Source organism: Chanos chanos, chromosome 3, assembly GCF_902362185.1.
Source record: "Chanos chanos chromosome 3, fChaCha1.1, whole genome shotgun sequence".
Classification (NCBI taxonomy): domain Eukaryota; kingdom Metazoa; phylum Chordata; class Actinopteri; order Gonorynchiformes; family Chanidae; genus Chanos; species Chanos chanos.
In genome coordinates this window covers 47,295,952-47,310,164 of record NC_044497.1, presented here as the reverse complement: position 1 = coordinate 47,310,164, position 14,213 = coordinate 47,295,952, and the positions used below count along the sequence as shown (strand labels likewise).

At 43.3% G+C, this 14,213-nt stretch overlaps 1 protein-coding gene across 2 annotated transcripts in view; it reads left to right on the top strand.

Annotated features, from left to right (window-relative positions):
* The window catches only part of dym (dymeclin), a 70,405-nt gene that overhangs the window by 9,072 nt on the left and 47,120 nt on the right, over nucleotides 1-14,213 (top strand). For both annotated transcript variants that reach the window (XM_030768288.1, XM_030768287.1), the window contains exons 7-8: nucleotides 4,121-4,246; nucleotides 6,146-6,288. In XM_030768288.1, coding sequence (XP_030624148.1) covers nucleotides 4,121-4,246; nucleotides 6,146-6,288 — 269 coding nt within the window. The remainder of the gene's footprint in view (nucleotides 1-4,120; nucleotides 4,247-6,145; nucleotides 6,289-14,213) is intronic.

Below are 14,213 nucleotides of genomic sequence, written 5' to 3'. Positions count from 1 at the left end.
AACAACCAATGTAAGAAGTTAATCTGGAGGGTGGTTATGTTTGTGGGACATGTTTTCCTTCCAAAAAGTGGTATATGTATGACATATGTGTGTGCGTGCGTGTCTGTGTGTGTGTGTGTTCCTACTTGTGTGTATGGATTGACAAAGGGGGATTCATTATGAAGGTATCCAAACAGTTTGCCATCATATAAGCTTTGTGGTGTTTCTGTTTGTTGTCTATAGTGGTGTGTGTTTCTGTGTGTTTCTGTATGTTGTCTACAGTGGTGTGTGGTACTGTGTGTCTCTGTATGTTGTCTACAGTGGTGTGTGTTTCTGTGTGTCTCTGTATGTTGTCTACAGTAGTGTGTGTGGTACTTTGTGTCTCTGTATGTTGTCTACAGTGGTGTGTAGTACTGACTGTGTGTTTTTCAGTAGGTGTGACAGAGAAGAGTATGAGTCATAGTGTGTGGAGGGGTTTTCTGTCCACCTCTCTGTCATAGTGAGAGAGGAGAAGGTCACAGCTAATGAGTCACAGTCAGTCTGTCATACCATCCTATCACTCTTACCACTCTTCTGTTTTTCTGTTCTGTTTTCTTTCTGTTTACCCCCTTTTTTTTGTTTTTGTTATTTTTTATCTCAGATTTCAGTCTTACTACATAAACTCATCACTGTAAACTTTTACATGGTACTTCAGTTCAGCTTCCAAAGGAGGGTGTTTATTTTGAAACACTAATATGCCCTAATGCACCCGGGTATGAATTTATATAAGTTTAAATAAAATCCTTCCAGGCACATTGAGATACATTTGCACTAGCGTAACTGAATGAGACATATAAAAGAAAGGAATGCATGTATGTCTAATGCTGTTGCAGAACCAAACTGAATTGTTCATTTTCTATGAGAATAGCTGGTCTTGTATGTATGCAGTACTGTCAGATGTATGTCAGTAAGTTTAAGAGACTGGAACATGGCTTTGTCATATATGTAGTCCTGACCGCACACTGACCTGTATGCTTCTATGCTAGGGAGAGAATACGTGAGTTTATCATGCGTGTGAACGAAACACTGCCATGTTATCGCCGAGAGCCACTCAGGACTGATTCTCAGAAGTGTGGGTAATTTGGAGCACAGAAAGATGAGGAGATAAGTTTAAAGAGTTTTCAAAAGATAGAGAGAAAGAGGGAGGTAGGGAATGTGCAAGTGATAAAGAGAACAAGAACCAGTTATGCTCATAGAGAAAGATACATAGATGCATACATTCATGTGTACTGAGAAAGAGAGAGAGGAAGAAATGCCCTTAGTGTGTTTGGAGGAGGGTCATTATTGTATAGCACTACAGAGATGCAAAAGACAGAAATATAAGTTAATAAGGAGAGACAGATAGAGACATGGAATGAGGTATAAGTTCCCCCTTGTTCAGCTTGGCTCATGGGAGTAAATGCACAATGTGTCGTGCTGATCTTATGAGGGGTGTGTGTGTGTGTGTGTGTGTGTGTGTGAGAGAGAGAGAGTGTGTTGATGTGTTGTTTTCAGACACACTTAGGAGCCAGAACACTTCCCTCACACTCTCATGAATATAAATGCTCCCATGTCGTGTGTGTCTGGAGAATGTTTTTTTGGATGTCCTTTCGTTCTGTCCTCTTTATCATGCCTGGAACATTAAGCCAAAATAATGGCTTGAATTCCTACAGAGACGTGTGTGTGTGTGAGCGCGTATATGTTCCATAGCCGGTGCGAGCCAACCTCTACATGAAAATGCCTCTTTTATTCATGAACACTCGATTTATTCATGATGCACCGTTTTTTTTTTTTTATTATTGATCTTTCTCAAAATCTCAGGGAAGAAAAAGTGAGATTGAAGAGAATGGAGGAAAGGGGGTGGGGTTGTGTGGGGTGAGTGGGGGGTTGCTGGTTTGGCTTGTTAGGTTTCTGCAAATCTGAAAATAAAATAAAAGATTTTCTGTCTTTTTTCTCCGTTTCATGATGATAGAAACGAATGCTCTCTGTTCAGAGATGACCTTTGTCTTTCCCTCTCTCTCTCTCTCTCTCTCTCTCTCTCTCTCTGTCTCGCTCTCGCTCTCGCACTCGCTCTCTTTCTCTGTCTTTCTGTGTCCATGTTATTTTCTCTGGCTCTTGTCTTATGTCTAGTTCTGTAGGTTTGGCAGCTCAACATTCTCCATTGTTTTAAACCACAGACTGTTTTCTTTTTTCTTTTTTTGGGGGGGGGGGGGTCTTGCTTTGTTGTCATCTTTCTGATTTCCGTGCTACGTGCTTAGTAAAAAAAAGTTTGGGGGAAGTTGGATACAAGGTCAGATTAATTGGTTTAAATGCCAACAAGTATTACCCTCTGTTTTTCTTAAACCCCGAAGTAGAGCCTATTGTATTTCAAGAGAATCCAGCTTGTTTGCTTTACATGCACAGGTGGTGAAGTAAATTTCTTTTTTTTTTTAAGTTGTGTTGAAAATCTCTTACAAGAGATGCAGAATCATTAAGCGTAAACACTATCGCTGGAGTGATACACAACTATCTGACCGTACCTCCAGCTCCTGGTTCTTTGCTCTGGTTTCTCTAATTAAACATGTTAAAACAGTGCGTCCATACTTCAGTTATTTGGTGTCTTTGTGTTAAATTGGAATGTGGAGCCTTCACGTATTCTCTTTGAACAGAAATAACAGGAAAGACTCATTTGTGGACGTATTTATGTATCATGCGCACTTCACAAATAGAAGGTAATTTGGTCCGTCTCTCGAGAGGAAATTGCACTGACAGTAACGTCGCAGATTAACACTGTGGGAGATGAGAGTACCTGCGACTGTCGTTGCAGTTTGCGCCGCGTTATTAGGGCCTCGGACAGAGCAGGTGAAAAGACCGATGTCAAATGGTGGCTATAAATGAACTCATTGTCTCATCCTGTCTCTCTCTCATCATTTCATTGTAGGCTGTCTTCATCCCTCTGTCTCACCTCTTAATGAAAAGTAAAAATAGCCTCATGTGTAAGAAAGTGAGAGATCCATGTGCCAAGTGACATCACCGCTGGGAAGTGGAACTGAATCTGGCTTTTTGAATGAATTTACATTTTATATCGGTGTTTGTGTGTGTGTGTTTGCGTGTGTGTATTTTGTGTGGGTGGGAAGGAAATCTGAAACAATAGAGATCTCTGAGAGGGGAGTCCAGAGACAGAGTTATGGAGTCACAGAGTTCATTTCAGCAAAATGACCACATACACTCTTGCTGATAGGGATACTGACAATTACTATAGCTATTACCTGAGCAGATTCACTGTGGTATAGGAACTGTTATAAGGTAGAGGGGGTCATTTCACTAAAACAGCTGATTAGGAGATCATTGTGCCGTCATGTTTACTCTCTTAGAGTAATAGTATTAATTTCGTTACAATCTTAACAAATCAAACAACATTTAAAAGAGAAGAAAAAGCTCTAGACAGTCAAGGAGAGCTGTATCTGCCCGCTGCACTTACGGAGGTTTTTCAGAAGAATGATTTTAGAGATGTCCTCATCCCTGAGGCATTGTCTGCGGCCCTGTCACTTAGATCAGAGGTGTCCTAATCGTGTCATGGAAGGCCAAAATCCTGCTGCTTTCTATATTAATTGAACAGAGTGGCCTTTGAGTGTGACCACCTGTTTACAGTAGGAAAATGATCTTGTAATTAAGAGACTAGGTCAAAAAGCGGTAGGACCTTGGCCCTCCAGGTCTCAGACCTTATTTCTCCTCACCTGGATGCATAGGACTCATTCTCAGTTCCAGGTGTGTGTGTGTGTGTGTGTGTGTGTGTGTGTGTCAGTGATAAAGGCAAGATAACCGGCTCTCGGGTTTGTAACCAAGATGTAATCAACGGTACCCTCTCTCTGACCCGTCTAGTCATAACATGGACCCTTAACCCTGAATATTATCTGTCCTCCTCTTTCTCCTCATTTAACGCACATTTAATGGTACTATGCCAGTGCCTCTCATTCAATCTACGTGTGTGTGTGTGTGTGTGTGTGTGTGTGTGTGTGTTACTGTAGCAACTGTTGGCGGGACTTCTGTTTATGCCATCAGTGCTGTAACATGAGATGTGATGTACACCATCCTGTTGGGCTTTGCTTACAGCTTCCTGTTTGCTCTGCCCTTTTTCACTCAGGGACATCACCTACAACATCCTGTTTGAGGCTGTGACCACCTTACTGGTTCTGTTGTCCTATCAGCTCTTCCAAAAAGAGATCCTGAGGGAGGGGCTTATCTACCGCTGCTTAACTACTGGTCGATGGTAAGTGAATTGGTCTATATTAATGTCTATGCGTTTTGCAGATGTTTATAAGTAACGAGGATTGAGGGAGATGTCCTGTTGACTGAGAATTAATATAAAAATAACTGGTGATTTTTTTTGGTGTGGCTTTTGAGATACATATCGTCCTATTTCCATGTGATGATGAGTCGACAGCCGATCCCCTCGCTAATTAGCCAAGCAGAGAGCTCTGCTGCTCAGTTGATACATTGCTGTAATACTCTGCCCTATAATGGTAAGAATGTAGTTTCACTCTTAGAAGGGAGTGCCGTCTGACTAGCGCGTCTGACTAAAATAACCCAAATCAGCTCAGACAGCTTTCTCAGTACCGTTCCCACGTTCAGTGAAAATCACTCTGCCAAGATTTTTAGCAGTGGGCAGCCAGTGTTCTCATCTCTCTGGTGGGGCGGAACTTGACTTCTCCAATGGGTTTTTTTTTTACCCACACTCTGACCTACTGCGGTCAACACAGAAAAACAACAGGGCTGCCTATGTTTACCCTATGTTTAATGGAGACTGTGTACGTACGTTTATATGTACGCGTACGTGTATGCGCGTGTTTCGCACTTTTGGAAAATGTCTGTGTTTCGTGTTTGCGTAAACATTGATGGCACTGATATTAGTAACTGTCTGTGTGTTACATTGTCACTCGTGACTGTGTTGTGTAATTGTCTGCGTGGTTTTGTTGTGTAAGACTGTGGTAGAAATGTCTGTGTTGCATTTGTGTTTATGAGAGGTTTTGTTTGTTGTCCAGCGTGACTGTGTTTAGGAACTGAATGTGAGTTTCATTCATCAGAGGTTTTTTTTTTTTTTTAATCGTACGTGTTTTCCTCTGTTTTTTTGCCTGCTCTTTTTTCAAAAGTCAGCCAGGAAAAAAAAGGAAAGGTTACACGCATGCACACAAACACACACTTATATGCACACACAGTTAAAAAAAAAAGTGCTGTTTTCTCTCCTACAGTAGCACTTCAGAGTCAAACTGACACCGAAACAAAACAAGCTGGAACCCACCAGTGTTTTTCTTGTGGGGCTTTTCTCTTATTGTTTCAGACAACTATTCTGAAGTCAAATGTTTTTTCCCCGCAAGGCACCTAAATGTATTTATTAACCGTGGTAGCCCTCTTTCGAACGGAAATATTTGGGTCTTGGTAAAAACACAGGGTTCAGTGAAAAACAAAGACAAAGAACGGTGAAAGCTTTGAGTAATCTCCAGAAACCACTCAAGGGCTATTCAGTTTCTAAAACATTTCCGGCAATTTTGGTCTCGTTAACTCCAATAATAATAATAATAATAATAAGAGAAGTTGATCAAATACGGTGTTAATTTCAGTAGATTTTCACAGAAACCCCAGCACACAAAGAGGAGTCTGGGGTTTTAACACGGCTAAAAGAGGTCTGCACCACACTGCACGTGTCATTCTGATGGTCATAGTTTTGCAATACACTACTACATGGCTTTAAAGTTATTGGCCAATCAGAATCATGATTAACAAAAGTCAGAAAATATGTCCTTTGTATTCTTTAAAGTTGTATTTGATGATGATTCTTAGTTGTTGATGATGATGATGATGATGAATACTATTATTCTTGTATTTTGATATGTGAAATCTGTCACTTCTGTTTAGGTATGAAAATAATTTAGAACATTTTTGTATGTATAATATGCCAAAATTAAATGTTTAAGCAGTTGTAGTCAAGAGTTGGAGTCTGAAATATCCAGTGAACAAAATGATGATGTGCAACTGTTATCCACTCATCTCTGGCACGGTGTTGTGTTTGGATGTTGACATTTTTGGTGTTCTTTTGTGCTGTGATAACGTGAATCATTTTTGACATTTGAAAGCTTATTCTCTCTCTCTCTCTCTCTCTCTCTCTCTCCAGTCTGTCTCTGACCAGCCGTCTGGTGAAGACCCTCCTGTATAACTTCATCAGGCAGGAGAAATGTCCCCTTCCGGCCACGCAGGTATTCCAGCCTCAGTCTGCTGGAGGAGGGCTCCTGTATGGCCTGGCGTCCGGCGTGGCCAGTGAGTACCATCCTAACCTAACCGAAACACACCCACCCAGGAGCATCTCCACGCATCACAAAGCAGTTATTCCTCTGCGTGTATTTGATTTGGACTTGGGCGAAGGGCCCAAGGTGCTGAAATTAAACTGGATTTCACAGGCATGTAGAACAACACTTCTCCACCACTGCTCCGTCAGTTGGGTTTGGGGTGAAAAAAAGGAAGGAAAAAAAAAAAGTTTTTGAAATGGGCAAACTATATATACATCATTCACAAAACCCATTAGTATCTACAGATAGATACGACTCATTTACATGTAGAAATAGTTTTAGAATGTGGTCTTTCTTGGTTGTGTCTTATAAACAGGAAGATGTTGGTTGTGTTTTGGACTGTGGTGGTTACAGTAGTAGGCTCTTTATCTGAGGAAGCGGTGAGCTTTAAGATTGAGTCATCTTTAAAAAGCTGGTAACCGGCCTAAAAAAGTTGGGAAGAATAGTCCAGAGTGCCAAACTTAGACTAAGATTTTGAGAGGTCAATGTGAAACTTGGTCTGCTTTACCTCTCCTGGGCTAACTTGTTTGAGTGTAAAAAAAAGATCTTTTGAATACTTTGCTAACTTTCTTTGAATAAGGCACTGGGTGTTGTTGCTTCGACCTTGTTGCCTTGTTGGTAAGCAGCAAGAAATGCTTACATTCCAGTGCCCAGAATGGTTTTCCCAAGTTACGGTTCTACCCACAATGAAAAACAGAATACTGAAACACTACAAATCCTTTTATGCGCGTTCATATGTTGTGCACAGGTGTGTTTACAAGTTCTTTGTCATGCGGACCCATGCAGTTTCCAAAACCTGGTTACCACGGTAACCCCACCTGGTCCCGGTCTTTTCAGACTTGCTGTGTGATGTTAGTGGTTTTCAGCTGTGATGAAAAAAGGGAGAAAGTTTAAACAGTCCGGATGTCTGAGGAGATTTGGTGCATGTTTGTTTTTGTTTTTTTTGTACCTGGCTGTGATATAATTTATTAGCTTTGGACATGAGGTCTTGGGCTGAGTTTACTTATGTAATGTTAAAGAGTTAAACAAACAGTGCTTGGCAGGGTGAGGGTGTGCGTCTGTCTGACTGAATAGCCACTTTTAATAAGATGTACAATGCAGTAATGATCTGAACCTCAGAGCCTGGACATTAACGAGCATCCTTGATTGTTCTAGAATTCTCTCCCCTACTCTCCTCTTCCCTCTCTCCCTCTCCCTCTCTCTCTGCCTCCCTTTCAAACACACGCATCTATACGCGTACCTTAGTCTGTCTACGTTTCTTTGGTCCCTCCTCCGTTGTATGTCACATTAGCGTGTTCTCCGCTGTATGTACAATATCTGTTTAGTTGTAGGCTGAGCCTATATCTCATTCTTTCTCATCCCACTTTATGCCGTCTCTTTTCCTCCAACTGCCAAACTCTTGAATCCCCCCCCCCTCACTGAAGCCTTCATACCAATGAGTGCAGGGTGCCAGACAGGGTTCAAGTGAAGGTCATGTCGGCATGTCTGCCTGATTTGCAGAGGTGGTGAAATCTCCTAGAGACAGAGTGTATATTCACTGTCTGTACATGGAAACTATGTGTCTAATGTGTGGACTCAAGAGATTGTGAAGTGTGTGTGTGTGTGTGTGTGTGTGGATGAGGAAATGCTGAGTACAGTTAGAACATTGTGTGCTCTGCGTTGTGTGTTAACATTGTGTATTTTGTGTATGCATGCGTGTTCTGTGTACACACAGTAAATATATAAGTGCGAGTTGTGTGTGTGACTTTAATTGTCTGTGTGGTCTGGACTCAGACGTTGTTTATATGGCAAGCTTAGTTTGTATGAACACAATGTCTGTCTGTGTGTGTGTGTGTGTGTGTGTGTGTGTGAGAGAGAGGGAGAGGAGAAGAGTGTATTCAGCAGAGACAGTAGGATGAACACACTCAGGGTGAAGAAAAGGTCATCTTTCTGAGAGTGCTCAATTCACTGTGTTGTCTCCTTCGCTCTATCGTTCTCTCATTCTTTCTTTTCTCTCTCTCTCTCTCTCTCTCTCTCTCTCTCTCTCTCTCCTCTCAAACACACACACACACGCACTCATTACTTCTCTGTATTGCCCCTAGCAACTGCAGCTTCTGCACACAGCTCTTACACCCTTCCCTCCTGCGAATCCACTTTATTTCGCCTCTCCCCGACCTCTCCTATAATTTTAAACAGCGGGATCACCGAAATTATATTCATCTTTCGGTCTCACCCCACACAGTAGCCGGGAGAAAGAGAATCTGTTTTTCTCATCCATTCCGATCTCTCCGGCCGCAATCAGTTGCGCGTGCGACCAGAGGACGGCGAGGACCTGTTTGTGAAGGCTGTTTATACACAGTGACTAAAGCTGGCAAACATTATGTAATGCTGAGTACATTCTTCCTGTTCTCTTCGGTTTGACCGCAGCACATCTCTGCGTTCTGCGTGGGGCAAACATTCCAGTGTGGCATTATGAAATGAGCAGTATCCCAGAAATCCCCCAGCAGTCTCTGCTTCGCTGTCGTTAACTTCCACTCTCCTAGCTAAGGTCAGCTATATGGAATGCTTAGTCTGAGTCGTGCGGCGGACTTTTGAGAGCAATTGGTTCTCGATGAAAGACAGTAGAACCGAACGCTCATCTGCTCTTCTCCGCAGCTGATTCCGCTGCTGTGTGCGGTGGTTTTCTGTTCTGATGGTGTGGACTGGCTTGTGATCAGAGGGCTCATTGGATGGGACTCTGTGTGGTGTAGCCAGTTAAGGCACACCCAATTAAAGCCCTGTCTGACACTGCACAATTCAAGCGGTTTGAATTCCAGCTGTGCCGAATTTGCAGCCAGGGTCCGGGGGGGAAAGGGCGACTGGCCCAGCTCCTGTGGGTGGCTGGGCGTGTCGGATGGATCTCTCTCCATCTCATTGCTCATCATTGGCCACTGGCGATCAGGTGGTTACGTAGCTGAAAGTGTCGAATACCACCTTCATCTGAGTGCATTAAATCACTCAGTGAGTCTGTCCTTGGAGACATACAAGAGGTAATGGGTAATTGGGAAGCCCAAATTTGGGGGGAAATTGGCATTAAATGAACAATTACTTAAAAAAAAAAAAGAGCAAACTCTTTTGGCTTGTGGCCAGTTTGTCCTTCTTTACTCTGCTTTCTTATTGGATGAGACAGAAGGAAGCACTTAAAGGGAACAGGAAGAAGGTGTGTTCTGCTTTAGCCACGGGGAAGGGGCAGGATCATGTTTGAGCGTCTGATTTGGCTCTCAGTGTCAATAACAGTGACTGTTCTCGTTCCTCACAATGATGTTTTTATGGGGTTTTTTTTTCCTCAGAACGGTTTCATACGTCACTAAAGCCACCTAGGAATGTGTCGCCGAATCAGAAGGAGGATGTCTGAAGTATTAACAAACCTTACAGCCTGAGATAATCCATTGGACTGTGTGGGTTGTTTTAAAAGAGATTCTGAGATAAAAAGGAGGAATGACAGGGAGAGAGAGAGACAGAGAGAATAGACACTTAAAAAGTCAAGCCTGAGCACCGTGTATAGGAAAAAAAAACCCCAAGAGAAAGGTGGTGTGTAAAACAAGAGTACAAACTGGCGAGAGAGGGAGAGGGAGAGAAAGGGAGAGCGTGAGTGAGGTGGACGGTGTGGAAATGGAGCTGTGGTCATAGGTCTCCTGTAGATAAGTGCACATTGTTGGTGGCAGACGACTATCAGCGGATCATCAGTAGCCAGCACGTCCCTGCTGCTTGATTGATGTTCGTTCTTTTCTGCGTAATCCCCTTCAGAGTCTCTGTGTCTGCCTCCTCCCACACGAACGTGCACACACACACACACGCACACACACACACACACACACACACACACACTCACTCAGGGAAATTCACTTTCATTACCAAGCAGAGCCAGGACCCACAGACTCAGCAGACTGCTGGCTCTTGTCGCTGTGCCTGTTGTCATGCTAATCACGGTCACGTTTGTCTTGACCGTTCACGATGGTCCGTCACACATACTGGTGTGAGAAATATTTGTATGAGGTGAACATTTGGGTTGTTTTGCAGAAATTCTCAGCCGCACTGAAACTGGACAGAGATTTTGTGAAGTTTGTAATATGTGACTCAGAGACACTGTGTGTGTGAATGTGTGTGTGAGTGTGAATGTGTGTGTGTGTGTGTGTGTGTGTGTGTGTGTGTGTGTGTGTATCACGCCATGGCATCTAGACAATGCCCTCTCATTGTCTGACAGAGCAGACCAGGCTTAACAGAGACATAGGCTTACAGCTTCATTGCTTTAATGCATTCTTTCCTTCCCACAATGTTCATCCCATTTTCATTCCCCATCAGAACCTCTAAACCGATCCTGTTTCCGACTCCGCGGGACGGAAAGACCCGGGCTGGCAGATTTAGACAAGATTAGGGATGGACAGAATTCCTTGTTCTACGGCTCCATGTGGTGGAAAACCCTGCTGCCAGCTACACTGGTTCTATTTAAGTATCTAATAATATTGGTCAAAGAGACACATAAAGAGTGGGTTATTCTAATGAATGTTTTGTTGTTGTTGTTGTTGTGTAACCAGAAGTCAGACTTCATACACATGAGAGATGAGAATCTCTGATGTTTGAGGAAGTAGGGATTATTATTATTATTTTTTTTTTTGGTAGAAATGATTTTCCATAACGGTCAGAGTCTCGTCTTTCCCGTTTTGTGTGGTGCCATCTTTCAAAGGAGGATGTACAAAGATAACATCTACATGCTGAATTAAAGCTTATTTCCCAACTCTTACTGGAACTATGGGCTTGTCTATGGGAACACACACACACACACAGACACACTTGTGCACCATATATCATTGTGGGGTGTCGCTTGAGGCCATGGTGGTGTCGTTTCCCTGTGTTTGGAGCCAGGGGATCCTGAGAGTGACTGGGCTTTTCCCAGACCACAAAACTCTGTGTGTGTGTGTGTGTGTGTGTGTGTGTGTGTGTGTGTTCTTTCTCTAAACCCTCTCCTCACACACTCGTTTCTAATCAATCAGTCCTCTCATTTTGCCCCTGTCCTGTTGAGATAAAGACAGACACTCTCTGACAGCATCGTCAGAGCCGTGTGTGAGACAGATCAGACTACAGTTCACACACTACTTTCACACACACTGACGCATTTCTCCGGCTTTGGGGACGTAGTTGTTACTGGGTTTTAAATGCCTGTTATTTTTACTGTGGATATATTATATGTGTGTATGCCATGAATCCCCAATCCTTTAACAAGGGGAGGGGAGGGGGGTGGGTTAGGTTAATATCTACAAACGGTTTTCTTTCATGGCATTAGATGTATCTGTTAGCTATTTGTGTCTTATGAATAGCGAAATACAGAACGGCAGGTCTCACCTATTACTCTATTCAGCTCGCATTCTGTAGCTCAGCGAGGAACATTGATGAGTAAAACGGTGGTGTAATGAAAAAAAAAAAAGAGCTCTATTCACAGAATGGGCGTTTGTCCAATTATGCAATTCACCTCTGTGTGAACTGTTGAATTACTGGAATTTTAAGTGAGCTGACCCAGACTAGCCTGAGCTGTTACACCATAAGTGTCTGGACACTGACATTTCTCTTGCCATGAACGACACAATGACTGAGTGAGCGTGTCCCAGAGGGCGCTGGTCATTGCGCCGGGCTGCTGGGGAGACCCTTTTCCATTTCACTGCTGATAACATAGCTTTTGTTTAAATGTAACCTCTCATTTATAATCTATACTTTTTTTCAAGGCTAGATGACTGTCTGGTATTGATGAGTCAAAGAATGTGAGTTCATGGCTAGTTATTGGTGTGTGTGTGTTTTCACACGTTTACAGATAAGGGTTAGTTTTTGTTTCCCCCTTCAGCAGTGACACATCATTTATCCTTAACCCTGTCTTTCTAACAGAACTACCCCTCATAACTCTCCCCCTCCTGGCCTGTTTTTGGTCCCCCCACCGTGCTGGTTCATCCTGGACCGGCTCAGCTTTCCCAAAAACAGAACATGGCAGGACAGCCGGTCTGTTCTGTCACAGCTCTCCAGTCTCAAGGCTGACGATACGTCTACACAGAGGATTAATACTCCCTCTCTCTCTCTCTCTCTCTCTCTCTCACCCCGCTCTGCCAGCCAGCAGAAACAACACAACAGGGGGGGAGAGGAGAGGGGAGAAGGGGAGAAGGGGAGAAGAGGTACATAAGGCCATGACATCAGTGTGGGTGGAGTGACTGTGAGCTGATTGGTGGTGGCGATGATTCGTACACCTGCTGGTTTTCTGTCCTCGCAAATATGGTCAAACCTTCAGATAGAGGAGATGATGTATTCTCGGATACATGACGGGTTTTCTTGAGCTTAAAGAGAACTTTGGATAGACTTCAACATGAAAAACAGATAAGCCATTTACATCAGACTTCCTTTTGGCTTTCTCGTGGCTCCTTAGCTCCCTTAACGACATCACTGTTACTGTCCAATGAGACTTCTAAGCTTCCATCATTAAGATTCCACAGGCCTGAAATCATGTTACTTCTAATGAAATATTCTGCTATATTGTGCTGTAAAACATTTTTTTTTTTTTTAAAAAGCACTTCTTGATTGATAACCCCGACCAGTTTCTCTCTCTCTCTGGCTGGACAGAAAATGTTCAAGCTGTCTTTCCAAAACACACTTCATACAATCATCATTCAGTCAGTTCCGTATTCTTGAGGCCAGTGTCAGGAAGCCAGAACTGAACTTCTCAGAACTCTGACAGCTCTCATATATGTGCTGCCTTCTGTCCTCTTCCCTGGCAGATGGCACAGAGTGAAGGCACGCTTTGTCTTTGGCGGCGTCATTTTTGCAACATGTCCTTGATTTCAACTTTTTTTTTTTTTTTTTTTTTCCTTTCCCCCCCTCTTCCTCTATCTAGTAATTTCACTTCTGTTCACTTGTGTAATCAGTAGTGTCTTGGCTGTACCCAGAATCTTGCTCTGACAACACAGCCTCCCCCTGCTCTGTGTAGTACAGCGTCAGTGCATTTCCAGGTACTGGAAAACTGCTTCGGTGAGAACCGCTGAATTGGTTACAATTCCGAGGTCTGAGGGTATTTTGTTCACGAGATATTTTTGAATGGTTAACAAGTCCCAGTTAGCCTCGCCGGTCCCAGTAAGATGATGGTGTTTTTCATGGCAAACTGATCATTCTTTAAGGCTTAATTCTCTGGCGAACACTCTGTACAACTACTGAGGGAATCTTGGAAACATATTTGTGTGTGTGTGTGTGTGTGTGTGTGTGTGTGTGTGTGTGTGTGTATCTGCGTGCGTGCGTGTGTACGAAAAGGGAGTCGTGCCCTTAGGAAGTCTGGCGTAAAGCGTGTCGAGGGTTGGCATGGTGGTGCCAGTCTGTTAGTGCCACCTGTCTCACGTCCTGTGGAGGAGGCCTGAAAAAAAAAGGGGGGGGGGGGGGGACAGAAGAAAGACTAACAGACGAATGGCACCGAACAGGAAGCTGGCAAAGTTTGCTCGCTTGCCCGTGCCGCTTGCGGTCAATCTGCGAGCATCTATGTGAGTGTGCGTGCGCGTCGCTAATGAATGCTCTTCTTCTTTTTCCTGTGGGCATGTGTGTGGGCGTGTGCACATGTTTTGTTATATATATTTAGATGTGTTAACAGCAAACTGGAACTGCCTCACACACAGATTTATTCTGTTGCTAAGGCTTTTGGATTGCATCTGAGAAAATCACACCACCGTTGTGTTTTTTTGTTTTTTGTTTTATCCCCTTTACGTTACGGGCGAATATCTGAAGATTTATGTTGCCGCTTTTTTTTTTTTCCCCTCGTTCGTCTGTCAGTCTGACCTTCAAATGTTTCTACGCTGCTTTTAGTTCCCACTCTTTTTCCTTCATTGAGTCTTAAATCCATTATATCACCTCAAAGCGCAG